The sequence below is a fragment of the Ranitomeya variabilis genome, chromosome 1, assembly GCF_051348905.1.
Source record: "Ranitomeya variabilis isolate aRanVar5 chromosome 1, aRanVar5.hap1, whole genome shotgun sequence".
NCBI lineage: Eukaryota > Metazoa > Chordata > Amphibia > Anura > Dendrobatidae > Ranitomeya > Ranitomeya variabilis.
This window is the reverse complement of record NC_135232.1, coordinates 164,596,121-164,611,965: the sequence shown is the minus strand read 5'-3', so window position 1 is coordinate 164,611,965 and position 15,845 is coordinate 164,596,121. Positions and strand designations below refer to the sequence as shown.

The 15,845-nt window shown below is 42.4% G+C and overlaps 1 protein-coding gene and 1 long non-coding RNA gene across 3 annotated transcripts in view; one reads left to right on the top strand and one right to left on the bottom strand.

Annotated features, from left to right (window-relative positions):
• LOC143808086 (uncharacterized) overlaps positions 1-4,806 on the bottom strand; it is a 67,428-nt gene extending 62,622 nt beyond the window's left edge. Inside the window, exon 1 of the long non-coding RNA XR_013221880.1 lies at positions 4,746-4,806. This is a non-coding gene — a long non-coding RNA (uncharacterized LOC143808086). The remainder of the gene's footprint in view (positions 1-4,745) is intronic.
• The window catches only part of EPB41L4A (erythrocyte membrane protein band 4.1 like 4A), a 370,057-nt gene that overhangs the window by 317,040 nt on the left and 37,172 nt on the right, over positions 1-15,845 (top strand). For both annotated transcript variants that reach the window (XM_077290345.1, XM_077290336.1), the window contains 3 exons: positions 6,485-6,562; positions 6,943-7,064; positions 11,375-11,465. In XM_077290345.1, the coding sequence (XP_077146460.1) occupies positions 6,485-6,562; positions 6,943-7,064; positions 11,375-11,465 (291 nt within the window). The remainder of the gene's footprint in view (positions 1-6,484; positions 6,563-6,942; positions 7,065-11,374; positions 11,466-15,845) is intronic.

The following is a 15,845-nucleotide window of genomic DNA, read 5'->3' as shown; positions in this document are numbered from 1 at the left end:
AAGGACATACACTCTGTATCCACCAAAGACCTTCCTATAATCACATTATAAGGTAAATTAACTTTTTTCATTCTCCTTCTTTGAATCTGCAGGACCGCCTGTCCTATCGGCACCAGACCTACTGCCTCTCCTTTCTGTTACAGGACCGCCCCGTTCAGCCAGGGCCTACTGCCTTTTCAACTTCTATACACAGTATAGATCATAACATTACTTTCAGTTTTAGAAGCACTGAGCCGTCTACGTATGGCTCCTAGGAGGACTCACTACCCAACCCCTACGGGTTCACTTTCTGTCTTCTGTAACACATTATTAACTCTTTCTTTACAATAACTAACTTACTATGGAGGACTCAGGGTTTACCTTCTATCCCTAGTTTCTTATCAACATTCTCAACTATCCCCTTATAACATCAATCTTCATTACTATTTTCTTTCTGGAAACATCATCTGCATTTCTCTACATTTAACCAATCAAATACATATAACTTTTACATGTAAGAATTATCATCACTTTCGCTCATCAAGACATTATTGCTATCCATCAATCTTAAAGCAATACGATTCTTCAAATATACACGTGGATGTCCCCTTTAAGAAGGGACCAAGTCTTCAGGAGGTAGCATTTGTTCTCTAGCTACCAGTCCATACTCAGCAAAGGCTCCAGTGCGGTATCTTCGCAAAGAGTCTCTTTCTAAGTAAAACCAGTAGGAAAAACCCTTAAGAAGGTGTGAACTATGTACAAGAAGTTTGTATCATGCACTGTTCATGATTGCGGCAGTTTTTTAAGACTTGTGCAAAAACTTAGAAGAAATAAACAAAACAACAAGGATCCCGGGTCAACAAAGGGATCCCTTTAAAAGTTAACCCTGGTCGGGTTTAAAGTAGCAAAAAGCGGGGAAACAAACAGTTAACTATGTACAGTTTCAGGTTTCCGAGGTTTAGTTGGACGGCTTCCAGGGCTGCACCTGGCACTTAACCCTTCCTGGCCTGGGAAAAGTGAGGTCCAGGGTTACACCCAGTGCTGGACAAACGCCGTTAATCCGTCTTTCATGTACGGTTAAATCATGCGCAGCTATGGAGGTCTGCGCAGCTTGAGTATGGGCATTTGCTGCAGCAGAGATAGCGGCTGCTGCAAGATCAGTCACTGGAATGGAGTCAGCAGTTGTGGCACTAGCAGTCACTGGAGTGGTGTCGGTCGTCAGGGCAGGGTCGTCCTTCATACCTGCTTCAGATGCGGTCCCTCCGCTGCCGGTCTGCTCTGCATCCACTGGGGTCTGGAATGCTGGCTGCAGGGCCTCGTGCTGCGACGTTGTCATCTCTGCTCGCAGCATCTCGCTTTCCGGCAGGGCCTTGCTTTCTGGCTTCGGAGCGCTGGAACTTCTTTCTTGCTCCGGACCAGACGAGGCTGCCGACAGATGTCTGGTGAGGCTCCTGATGATGGCCTTCTTCCACCCGGCCCCAGTGCTCAGCTGCGTCCGCCGGGGTCGGTCGCTGAGCTCGTCCACTCCGGTCTGTAGGAATTCAGCATCAGCGGTGGAGGCCTGGTTGCGGTGCCCCTCTGGGTGGCTGGGGGAGTCCTCTGCTCCGACCCCACGCTCCGGCTCCGGGCGGCTCGCCATGGCGTCCTCCATGTCACTGACTTCTTCTTCCTGGTCCTTTTCCCGCTCTCTCCTTCGTGGGCGGTTTCGTTTTCTCTGTCTCTGCCCACCATTGAGGATCAGGAGGCGGATCTCGGCTGCTGACGGACACGTCCTCAAGGGGCCGAGATATTTAGACTGGGCGGCCATTGTCTTTCGCGCTCTTCAGCTTGTTCACGCCCACTTCCACGCCCTTCTTCTTCTCCTGCGCTCTCCTTAGCGCTGTAATGGCGGCGGTTTTGGCGCGAACTTTTGGCGGCAAGTGACAATCCACAGTCTTTGCAATAAAGTACAGTCCAAGCACAATAAATCACAGTTCCAAGGCACACATGACCTGATTCTTCAGGCTTAAGTAGATCCTGTTCGTGACGCCAAGTTGGAGCGCCCCCACACCGCCGCAGGGCCGAGGGGTACCCGGAGCCGGGCCTCTGAGTCTCAGTTCTGGGGTTGTCACGGTGGCTAGACCCGGTCCGTGGCCCTGTCTGTCAGTGGGGGACGTCCGGTGCAATAAGTGGTGTTGTAACGGTGCAGTTGTGGGGTGCAGGTCGCGGTAAATAATGAGGACACCAGGTTGCAGTCTCTTTACCTCTTTACTGAAGATCTCTGGGTCCTCAATCCAGAATACGGCTCACCAGGCTGCGCAAGTCCGGCCGGCCCAATGACACTTCCAGAGTTCTCTTCACAGGAGGAAATCTGTGCCTTCCCCCTAGCGCTATGTGTTGTAGTCCTTCCCTGCTGTGCTTACGGAAAGTACCCCACAACTGTTGTGTCTGTTTCTGATGTTCCCTCACAACTCGACTAGATGATGTTCTGCTAATCCTCCGTCCCTCCCTGAGGTTCGGGTAGGAACGGCACCCGTTTGACGGGTAGGCCTGGAGTTCTTCCGGGACCCTAGAGACGCCCCTCTCCCACAATTGCCTCCCAAGACTTCATAAGTGATTTGAGTTAGACAGCCCGCCTGAGACTGACTGCCCTGCCGCTGTTTGGAGTATTGCTTGAAGCTGAATGTTATGATACTCCCTCGGCGTTCCGGCCACCGGTAGTGCGCCTCAGTAGGATGTTGCTTCGGTCTTACAGCACGACTCCTACTGGTATTTCTCCTTTGCGTGATCCCGTTTCTCACTCAGCACAATCTATCTCTCTTCTAATCCTTTCTTGGGCACCGCCGCTACCCAGAGCAGGCACGGTCCCGTTACGTTCGTTCTCGTTGCCAAGCCTCTGTCAGGATCCCACCCCTGACAGAGACCCTACTGTATCTTCCCCTACAACACCCTCTGCCACAAGGTGTTGCCTGGTTCCAACCCAGTCAGCTTTCTGATCTAACTTCCTGCCTGACCCCCAGTTTACCCACTATGGTGGGGAGTGGCCTAATGAATAGCACCCTTAGCTCCCCCCGGAGGCCCAGCTGTGAAATGTATTGGTGTCTGTGATACCTGATCAGATGAACTCCTTCAGTGCCATCGGACGCACCATAGCTCCCCATAGTGGCGGAGCCACAGTACTGCAACGACCAGGACTCTGGGGCGCTGCACATGCAGCTGCGGAGCCGAACAGCTGATCATCGGGAGCGCTCTAAGTATCCGAGTTCCCGATGCAGCTATTCGGTAAGCACAATAGCTATTTGGAATAAGCACATATCCGAACCAATTCGATTAACCCTAATGTTTAGATAACTAATTCAGCAGCCAGCAATAGACAGTGCAATGTTGAGGCTTTAAAGGGCAATCAGTGGTGCAAAATCCAGTTGCAAAAATTATTATTTTTTTAGGCCAACCTGTCACGTCAGATAACACTATTGACCTGCAGATTTATAGGTTAATCTGCAGGTAAATGGCGTTAGAAAGGTCACCTGGCTACCGTACTGAAAGTGCAGCTTCTGGGAGAAATGTAACTTTATTCCTCCTGGCAGCCGCTGGCTTTCAGTCACACAGACGTGTCAGCTGTAAGCACACCCCTGCACTTGATTTGACAGGTGTCTCTCCAGTGCATCAGCGCAGATTCCATGATCACTCAAAGTGCTGGGGCATGCTCACACACGCTGTGAGCGGTGATTGGAGCTGTGCCGGCATGCCTCTATGACTGAAAGCCGGCAGCTTCCGGGACGAAATACTGTAAGTTAATTTTCTCCAAGTAGCCGCGCTTTCAGTATGGTGGCTGGACAGCATTTTAGCGCTAATTGCCTGCCTGCAAATTAACTTTACAGCTGCAGTTAAATAGCATTATCCAATGTGACCGGTTCCCTTTAAGTGAGAAAAGGCCCCCAGAAAGTGCTGGTTTATCGTACTGCAGGTCAGTGGAGCCTAAATCCATATATAAAATATCTATTGACATTGCTGTTGAACTACATCTAGTCCTAGTTCCACAATTACAGGGAAAATGTGCGCACATAAACATATCTGTATCATCACCGCAGAATCGCATAGAGCAGAGTGACGGCACAGCTGGTAAAATGATGGGTTTCAGTGCTTCATAGTTTTGCTGTGTGGGTGTAGTTTGCTGTGAAAAAGCACATTCTTTTCATGTTTTAGCACCGCTCTTCCTTGCCTGTCTATCAGGAGGAGGCACACGTTCTTTCTAAACCTCCGCACTGCCCGTCATGTACCACGTGCCAGGCGACATGAAGACCTGAGACCCGATTATTGCACAAAACTGCTTTATGGTTATTTTTTCATAAAAGCTTCACCCCTACATAAATGTAGTTATGCTTATTAATCTAACATAATTTGATATAAAGAAGCATCAGTGATAGAAATACCCATGGTAATGTACTGACCATCGAATTACTTCATTCAGATCATATGATATTTGCTCATTCGGTCACAAACTTATAAGATAATAATTGTATAATCAAGCTGAAGAAATATCACCTGATAACACTGTCACCTTATAACATATCACTGTAATATGAAAGTGGCTTTATTCATCCGGCAGATGTAAAAACAATGCAGCTACTTATGGTATATTAGTAGCATCGTATGTACTGTACCCGCCACTACAATTATTCAGCCCATGTAAAAGTTACATTCTTTACATAAAAAAAACAAAACTCATTTTAAATACATTTTACAAAGTCTTTTAAAAGTAAAGCTAGAAATTAAAATTTCTGTACCTCAGGGATCTCTCTAATCAGCTGTCTGAGGGGAGGCGAGGAGGCAATACCAATATTCCTTCACTACTGTATTTCTGCAGGAAAGATGAAAAATTACTGAGCAGCTATTCGTTTCAGTGGATGTCAGTGATCCTGAAGAGACCATTACTGCTATATCTTAAAGGGGTTGGTCACTTCATCTTTATTTTAACAGACGTGTTGACATGATTTTGTGGCTCTCGGTAATATATAAGTGTTACAGGTTCTTCTCCTGCTCTTGTGTGTCCCGCCTTCTCTACAGACTGCGCAGCTCTCCTGCTCTCAAAATGGCTGCCAATGTAGGAGCATGTGACCTGTCCATCCGCCTCCTCAAATTGAAAAACACCTCACATATGAATGCTGATTTTCAGTTGGAGGAGGTTGACAGGTCTGGTCACATGCTTCTTCATCCACAGATGTTTTGAGAACAGGAGAGCGATAAAGTCTGTGAGGAAGAAGGAGAACCTGCAATACTTGCATATTAGTAAATTCCACAAAATCATGTCCACTTTCTAAAATAAAGATAAAGTGGCCAAGCCCTTTATAAATGGGCCCTCCATCTCTCTATCGTGCCTCCCACATTTAGTTCTCAAAATGGCATTATTTATTTTTTAAGTTGATCTCGTATAAATGAATATACATGCATATATGTGAATATACATCACTCCTTGAAAAAGCTCTGTGCGAAACGTACGTTGGAGTAGGGGCTCTCTCTGTTAGGAATGGCTCATCCCAATTTACTATAATGGTGTATTGTGTTCAGATTTATATATTTTTCTGTTAATCACAATATCCCTTATCACGTAGTATGTATATACACTTCCATAGTACCTCGAGTCCACTTTACTATTATATTCCTCTACATGCATATTCATACAGCTTTAATCTAATTACGGTACATACTTTTATAGTGGGCTGTTAGCCCTTGTCTGTTATTCCCCTTATAATATGTATTATGTGGCTCCCTGCCTGTGTTTTTATATTTATGCATAAACAAAAATTCATACTTTGTTCAATTAAACTAATTCGATTAATAAATGATATAGTTTTATAGCTTTAGTTTTCTAGATCTATTGATAATGATGTTTTGTTTTTTGTTATTTGTGCAGTTTTTTTTTAGGTTTCTAATGAATATACATAATAAGATCATTAGAACGGTGTCCTGCCACACAGTATAATAATAGAAATGTAATACTAATATACTGCATAAACCTAGGGTCCTGATAGTGTAACTATCCTTTCATGAGAACTTGCAGCAGAATGTCTGCTTGTCTCTAGCCCCTCCATCTCCTCGCTTCTCCATAGAATCTTATAAGCACCAACTGTTATCTCAGTAATGGGAAATTCTGTATTCACTGAAGACACATTTTACCACTGAATAGAGTGGAAGATCAGTCCAGGAGTAGATAGAAGCAGACTTCTCTGATAAGATATATTACAACATTTCTAATTTTCATGTGTACTACTAATTTATGAAAAATAAATGTAAACAATGGTTACTTCTTAACACTCTTTACCAAGTGAGTCTCAAAAAAACAGCTTGACATATTATAAGGTATAAGAAATGATAATAAAGATGTGAAAGAAATGTTATGGTTTTTACCCCAGTGCTAGTGCTAAGACCAGCCGGAGAGCCATATTGTTTCCGAGTCACTCTTTTGGGAACACTGATATAACTATTGCTTTTGTGACATTTTTTTTTACATATTTTTCCCATCAAGGATTCCTGAAAATGATTCCAGCACATTGTCAAGGAAGCTTAGTAAACTTGGCTCCTTAGGCTCCAGACATCGATACAGGTGAGTGATTACCGTATATGCCTATAGGCAAGCATGTCTTACATAGTGTAGATAGATATATTACTATCTTTTTTTGCAAGTTTATTAGACGTATTGCTTCCTGGGGCTATTATTGATTGTATTTGTGGTGTTCAGTGCATTCATAAAGCTCAGTCGCCATTCTATTTCCTTTAAGATCTCCTGTGAGTCTGATTCCTTCTCACTTTCCTATTTATTACATTTTAAAGGTTACTTCTGGTGATCATGTTGAACGTCTTCAGTTATAAACAGTTTATGTGATTTGCATGCACTGGGGGCTGCAATGATAGCATTCATGTACAGATGTTTTCATTAACTCTTTCATTATGCATTGAAAATCCAATCTGTTCTGTTATTTCCAGTGGTAGGACTGCCTCACAGATGTGCAGAGACCTGTCCATCCAGCTTCCCCGGCCTGATCAAAGGGTAGAGAGAAATCGGAGTAAAACCTATCCTAAAAGAACAGCCCTCACACAGCAGCCAGGTATTGTGTAATGGTTGTTAAAATTGAACCAAAGACATGAGCAAGCACACCTGTTGGTATAAGTGCAATGTGTAGGAGCACATTCACACTGTGGCCATTAAGAGACAAAACCTAGGATAAAAACAATTAGCAAATACCCCGCAGTATGTAAATAAATAGTAATAGATCATGTTCAGAAAATAACATGGGGGGCTTAGTTGACATTATTTTGATCAAAAGAGCATAAAATCCATCCCACCACTACAAGGTATACCCAGTCAGGATGGTCCCAACTACTAATACACTGTGTGCAGAATTAATTATTAGGCAAGTTGTATTTTGATCACATGATACTTTTTATACATGTTGTCCTACTCCAAGCTGTTCAGACTTGAGAGCCAACTACCAAGTAAGTAAATCAGGTGATGTGCATCTCTGTAATGAGGAGGGGTGTTGTCTAATGACATCAAAACCCTATATAAGGTGTGCGTGATTATTAGGCAACTTCCTTTCCTTTGGCAAAATGGGTCAGAAGAGAGATTTGACGGGCTCTGAAAAGGCCAAAATTGTGAGATGTCTTGCAGAGGGATGCAGCAGTGTTGAAATTGCCAAACTTTTGAAGCGTGATCACCGAAAAATCAAGCGTTTCATGGCAAATAGCCAACAGGGTCGCAAGAAGCGTGTTGGGCAAAAAAGGCGCAAAATCACTGCCAATGAATTGAGGAAAATCAAGCGTGAAGCTGCCAAGATGCCATTTGCCACCAGTTTTGCCATATTTCAGAGCTGCAACTTTACTGGAGTAACAAAAAGCACAAGGTGTGCGATACTCAGGGACATGGCCAAGGTAAGGAAGGCTGAAAAACGACCACCTTTGAACAAGAAACATAAGATAAAACATCATGACTGGGCCAAGAAATATCTTAAGACTGACTTTTCAAAGGTTTTATTGACTGATGAAATGAGAGTGACTCTTGATGGGCCAGATGGATGGGCCAGAGGCTGGATCAGTAAAGGGCAGAGAGCTCCACTCTGACTCAGATGCCAGCAAGGTGGAGGTGGGGTACTGGTGTGGGCTGGGATCATCAAAGATGAACTTGTGGGACCTTTTCGGGTTGAGGATGGAGTGAAGCTCCCAGACCTACTACCAGTTTCTGGAAGACAACTTCTTCAAGCAGTGGTACAGGAAGAAGTCGGTATCGTTCAAGAAAAACATGATTTTCATGCAGGACAATGCTCCATCACATGCCTCCAACTACTCCACAGCGTGGCTGGCCAGTAAAGGTCTCAAAGAAGAAAAAATAATGACATGGCCCCCTTGTTCACCTGATCTGAACCCCATAGAGAACCTGTGGTCCCTCATAAAATGTGAGATCTACAGGGAGGGAAAACAGTACACCTCTCGGAACAGTGTCTGGGAGGCTGTGGTGGCTGCTGCACGCAATGTTGAGCGTAAACAGATAAAGCAACTGACAGAATCTATGGATGGAAGGCTGTTGAGTGTCATCATAAAGAAAGGTGGCTATATTGGTCACTAATTTTTTGGGGTTTTTTTTTTTGCATGTCAGAAATGTTTATTTCTAAATTTTGTGCAGTTATATTGGTTTACATGGTGAAAATAAACAAGTGAGATGGGAATATATTTGGTTTTTATTAAGTTGCCTAATAATTCTGCACAGTAATAGTTACCTGCACAAACAGATATCCTCCTAAGGTAGCCAAATCTAAAAAAATACCAGTCCAACTTCCAAAATATTAAGCTTTGATATTTATGAGTCTTTTGGGTTGATTGAGAACATAGTTGATGATTAATAATAAAAATTATCGTCTAAAGTACAACTTGCCTAATAATTCTGCACACTGTGTATCTCATCTAGAAATATATCCCAGCAGGCCTCCAAATAGATGAAAGCAGAGCAGGACCTAGACCTGACTGTTTTACACCTGTCTATGAATAGCTAAATGGACAAGATGGCCTTAAAGGGAATCTGTCAGCAGTTTTTTGCTATGTAATCTGAGGACATCATGAGTTAGGGATTAAAACACAGAATTCAATGATGTGCCACATGTCCAGTTGTGTGCTGTTGTTTAGTTAGGCTGAAGATTTTATCACCTTGTGATTATCATTGCTCATACTACAGAAGTGCGTGACTCTGGTCTGACTCCGCCCCTGTCTATGATAAGCAGCTCACTGTCTACTGACAGAGTACCTAGAGAACCTGGTGTGGGCGGGGTTAGCTTTCTCAGCTTTTCTGCATTGCTAACTCTATTAACTCTGATTGTGTCAGATCTGCTGCACCTAGTAGTCTAATTGATACATCATTGGATTCAGTTTCTCTTCCTACATCATGCTGCTCTCAAATAAGGTAGCAAAAACCTGCTGACAGATTCCCGTTAAAGCTTGAATGTGCCTGTATATCAGGTTTGCTAACAACTGTGAGCAACAATAAACGGCTGTCCATCTCCACAACTAGATTTTTTTTATGCACCTAAAGCTACGACCATAGCTTAGTTCTAACCAGCTCTGCAAATAGTCTTGATTAAAGAAAAAAAAATATCTTGAATAGTCTGATCAGAAGTCAGGGACAGATGTTAGGGAGTATCGCCATACAACTTTGCTGTCTTACGAAGTTGGGGGCGAAAGGGTCTTCCACGCTTAGCGTTCCTGAAAAGTGTTGGGGAGCCTGTCTAATTTAATAATATTGATTGAGACCTTAATTTTAACTCTTGATCAGTCGCTTCTTCTTGTAATTTTAATGAAACACTGTTTTATCTGCTCCAGCTTTGCTAATCCTCTCAATGTAGTAGTTCTGCTATGTGGTACTCGATAATCATGAGCTCTGACTTTCCCCACTGGCCACCACTGTTTGGCAGATAATGTAAACAGAAAGCTGTCCATGGGGGTGGACATGGTAGACATAGCTCATCATTGAGAAGACTAGCTGACCTTCAGCAGATAAAACGGTGATTTTATCAACACACCACTGCAATCAAGGCCTCGTCTCTATTTTATGCTGCACTCATACTGAAAGGCATAAATTTGATGACAATTTTTTTTTTTAATAACGTGACGTTATACATAATTATATGTACAGTGCCTTTAGCTCATAAAGTTCTAATTCTTACAGCTTGCTTTGAAAAATGGATTTCTCCATGCCACTCTTCTATAAAGGCCAGATTTGTGGAGTATAAGACTAATAGTTTTCCTGTAGACAGATTCTCATGGTTGAGCTGTGGATCTCTGCAACTTCTCCACAGTGACCAGGGGTCTCTTGGCTGCTCCTGTGATTAGTGCTCTGCTTACTTGGATGTCAGTTTAGGTGGATGGCCATGTCTTGGTAGGTTTGCAGATGTGCCATACTCATTCCATTTTCTAATGATGGACTGAACAGTGCTCTGAGGTTTTCAGAGCTTGAGATTTTTTTTATAACCTAACCCTGCTTTATTTTTCACAACTTTATCCCTGACCTGTCTGGTGTGTTCATTAGTTGTCATTGTGCTCTTTGATCCCTAATGTTCTCAAACATCTCTGAGGCCTTCACAAAACAGCTGTAGTAATACAGAGAATAAATTACACACAGGTGGACTCAATTACCGTATGTGATATAATCACATTATGTGGTTATGTGGAGGCAATTGGTCACTGAGGATTTTATTTAGGGGTATCAGACTACAGGATACAAATGCATGTCACAATTTTCAGATTTATATTTGTTAAATAATTAGAAAACCATGAATCATTTCCTTTGCACTTCTCAAATACTTGCTATGTTGTGTTGGTATAACACATACAATCACAATAAAATGCATTTAAGTTTGCAAGTGTAATGTGGAAAAACTCACAGGGAATGCATACTTTTTTCAAGGCCTTATATGGTGAATCCGAGCAGATACTTTGCATATATTTTGAAGTTGATTTGTTCTTTTTATTATCTTTGCTGATGATTTTGTGTATTCTTTTTTTTTTTTAGGAAATATTATATTGTAGAATTTTGTTTTTCTAAATGGAACCTTTGGCGAATGAATTTCCACAGAGCAACCTTCAATAACTGCTGAGTTTAGGAAAAAGCTTCCCAATAACCCAACACTTTTTTTCAGAAATCTGCCCAGCTTTGACAATACCGCTATATCAGCAGAGCAAAACTACTTCAAAGAAACATGCTCATCTCTGACTTGTGATTTTAGCCCTAAGCGGCATTTAGAGTTTTGCATTGCTGATCTGTGATGACAGAAATGAGCAGACCTGAAATAAATGTAATATAACATGTGTATCTGTCTGTCATGCGTGATACAGAGAGAAGTTACCTACTCACAAGGAAAGTTTTTGTTTCTAGGCTCAAATAATTCAGAGCCGATCATGACGAATGGAGAAAATGAGGAAAACGAAGGGACGACCAAAATTATTGCCCCTTCACCAATAAAAAGGTACATTACAACAATATTCCATATTATAACATTACATTTATTGTAGATAATTACATGAAATGCAGATGTAAAGTGAAACAATAATTGTGTTTTTATTGGTCTAAATGTGTGCAAGACAGAATGGTTAAAAAGAGTAACTAAGCTTAACTTTATTTTTTTTTCTATAATTTTGTCCAGCATGTAGTGCAGGGTCGTTCACAAATGATCCAGCACAAAGCGCCGGCCCCTTCTCTGAACTTTGGTAGTCGGCACCACAGTGAAAGTCACTTGAAGTTTCTAAATAGCTCTCACTGGGGGTAAAACTCATCCATGATGCCAAAACCCCGCATGGGACAGCAGCGATTTTACTAGGTATTCACCTGACTCTTTTTGGTGAGCAAGGCCACATGGTCCAATCTGCCAGAAAGAGCCGGACAGCCCCTCACTGTCAGCATGGAAAGCTATGAAGCTTTGTAAATCCTTTTGTTAAAGGTTTTGTTTTCATTCCTTAAAAAAAAATAAAATAAATAAAGACTTCCAAATCCCATGCTTTACCCCTGTCTATTTACCTGCAGTGATACCAGTACATACTCATTTGGAGTACCGATGCTAGCATTGAAGACGTCAGCCTCATCTTCTCCTCTGAGTGCTGTGCTTATCAGATCATCTTATCCCCAGAGTTAGGCCGGCGTCACACTCAGCGTATGTAAAAATTCCCACGCTTGAGTTCACGTGGACATCCAGCAGAGGGCGCCTCACCGCGACTCAAGGTAACTACAGGTCACCCTGCTTTCCATTCAGTACCCGGGGTTTTACAGGCAGGAGCGAGTGCTTTAGCACAGCTCCTGGCTGTAAAATGATTTAACCCCTTCAGACGGATTTACATCGTGGGACATAACGACGGAAGGTATGGAATATTGTTGTTTGTTTTTTTAACTTTGTTTCAGGACGATGGTCTTCAGGTGGATTAAGAGTCTAATAAAATATTACAACACCCTGTGTCTTTATTTCATTAAAATACTTTGTAATAATGTGTGTGTGTTTTATTAACCATTTCGTACTATTGGATTAATAATGGATAGGTGTCATAATTGACGCCTCTCCATTATTAATCTGGCTTAATGTCACCTTACAATAGCAAGGTGACATTAACCCTTCATTACCTCATATCCCACCACTACACGGGAGTGGGAACAGAGAGGCCAAGAGCCAGAATAGGCGCATCTTCCAGATGTGCCTTTTCTGGGGTGGCTGGGGGCAGATGTTTGTAGCCAGGGGGGGCCAATAACCATGGACCCTCTCTAGGCTATTAATATCTGCCCTCAGTCACTGGCTTTACCGCTCTGGTGGAGAAAATTGCGCGGGAGCCCACGCCAATTTTTTCCGCCGTTTAACCCTTTATTTTACAAGCTAGAGTGCCCACATTTTGCACATACACACTACTAACATTAGTAGTGTGGAATATGCAAAAAAAAAAAGGGATATGAGATGGTTTACTGTATGTAAACCATGTCTCATATCCTGTAGGGTTTGGGAAGGAGAAATGAAAAGCCGGCAATTGAATTACCGGCTTTTCTATAGAACACTGCTGCGTATTTCTCGCAAGTCGCACTGCTGGTCCGTGTGTAATCCGTATTTTTCTCGCCCCCATAGACTTTCATTGGCGATTTTTTTGCGCAATACGGTGACAAACGCAGCATGCTGCGATTTTGTACGACCGTAGAAGACCGTATAATACGGATCAGTAAAATACGGCTGATAGGAGCTGGGCCATAGAGAATCATTGGGCCGTGTGTTATGCGTATTTTACGGGTGTATTTTCTGTGCTCATACGTCCGTAAAACTCGCCAGTGTGACGCCGGCCTAAGTGACACAGAGGTACTGGGCTGATCCTTTAGCTGCCATCATCTGTACTCCTAATGAGGGCATTTTGGCAAATATACTGTGGAAAAGCAGGGTTTGGAAGACACTCGCATGTAATTTTTTACAGTAATAAAGACAAATTTGCCCCAAAAAATGATTTGCAAAGTTTCATAACTTTCCATGCCGGTACAAAATTAATTTAAAAAAAAAAAAAAGTTTAATTTTATAATATGTGTTTTTTGTTGTTATACATCCAAACGTTAATGGGTCAAGAGAGACAGATTCCTTCCTTTGCTAGTCTCAAGCATAGAATTAGAGAATAAAATTCTGACTGCCTGCAGCCAATGCAAGGGGTGAGTGATTGAGGACATTTAATAAAACAGGGGTTGTCCACTGTTTGGACAACCCCGTCTTGATATAAATGTTTGGCCCGATAAAATAAAAAACCTATACTCTCCTCCCATGCTGGTGCCGTTCCAATGGTGTCGGCGCTCGCGCTCTCCGGGGCTCCCGTGCTGCTGTTGTGATATGACTTTTTATGTAGAAACCCGGGCTAATGCTACTGGAGACATACCGTAAATTTAGTAGTAAGCGTCTTCCTAGATGTAACAGTCATTATGTGACATGTATAAAACACCCTTTGTCATTTTGTAGTATAGGAAATGTATGACAGCAATGGGTTCCACCTGGTGAGATATACCTCATATAGTGAGACATTTTTATGCATTTATCATAGACAAAAAGGATGTTCAGAAGAAACTTCATACAAATTCCACATATTGCAGTGAGAATTTGGCATTCAGCTGTAGTGTACTCATGTAAAAAAAAGTTTATAATAAGCTGAAAAAAAGTTTGCATATTGTATTATCTTTTTGTCTTATAAAATCTTTATCTTTCTTATTCTTAGAGGAAACAATTTATGTATTTGGTGTTTTGTTTCACAAGTGTACGGCGGTAGCAGTGTAGAGTTTCGCCGGCGCTGCCCCAGTCGCACATATGCACGCATTGTTCTCCCTGCTGTGATTGTTCTACTAATGACTTCTCCATTCTGTACAAGCCCGTGTACATGTATTCATTTCTCTAGAACAAGCGCCGACAGGGAAAATAAAATCTCCATTGACGTAAAAGAAACATTAGTTTGCATCTGTAATTGAAGCTGTGAAACTCTGTAAATTATGGGATATGTCTTTCTTGAAATATATGTGTGTTCTTCATTTGTTTGACACTTTGACTATACATTATGTATATAGATTTCTATACTGCATCCTCCTATATCCCACAAGAGCTTAATAAAGACTGAATTATTTAGACTTAAAAATTGGTGGTGGGATCAATTTAATTTCCTATCCACAGGACAAGTGGTAAGTGTATGATTATGAGAATTATTATTATTATTATTATTATTTATTGTTATAGCGCCATTCATTCCATGGCGCTTTACATGTAAGGAGGGGTATACATAATAAAAACAAGTACAATAATCTTAAACAATACAAGTCATAACTGGTACAGGAGGAGAGAGGACCCTGCCCGCGAAGGCTCACAATCTACAAGGGATGGGTGAGAATACAGTAGGTGAGGGTAGAGCTGGTCATGCAGCGGTTTGGTCGATCGGTGGTTACCGATCCCACCACTCGGAACCCCAAAGAGTAAAAGAAATGTTCGTCTTGTAAATGGAGTGTAATATCCATGTGGGACCACTCTTTTTAAAAATTCCTGGCTTTAGAACTGACGGTAACACATGCACAATAGTGGTCCCATAGACCCCAGAGATGAATAGAGAGTGGTGGTTACACTGTTTCATTGACATTGGGATTGTGTGTGTGTGTGTGTGTGTGTGTGTGTGTGTATATATATATATATATATATATATATATATACATACATAATCCACCAGCATGCAGAACATGCACAGCTTGTATTGAGATCAATAAGGATCTTGAATGTGCACTTTAGCAGATGTGAGCAGTGGCCAGATCATAAACTGATGAGGAAGATGATTGCACTTTAGAACGGCTCCTGGACTATTGTGCATGCACAGGAGCCATTTTATAGAGATGAATGGGGCTATAGAGACCTGGTCAGAATGAGGAGCTAAAGCGCATGTTCAAGATCCTGACTGACCTCAACACAAACTGTCCATGTTCTGCCACCGCTCCTAGAGATCAGTGGTGGCTGGTCTCCTTGCCAATGAGCAGTATGCACAAAATTCAGGAGTTGACAGCACAGGGGTGGGAAATCTTTTATGCTACCAAGGGCCATATGGATATTTATACCTTCCTTCGGGGGCCGTACAAACTCCGCTCACAAAGTACATCCTGACTCTGGCACTGGTTTCAGGAGGTAATCCTTCATTGCATGCCCTTCAGTGTTCCGTAGTGAACACTGCGTGTGTGTGCTAACAGAGCAAGAAGAAATTAATGAGCTGGTTGTAATCAAACTACACCTCCCTGCCCAAGAATGCGGTCCCTGAGAATCTGATCGGGGGCCTGATAAAAGGTTATTGAGAGCCGTAAATGGCCCTGGGGCCTGAGGTTT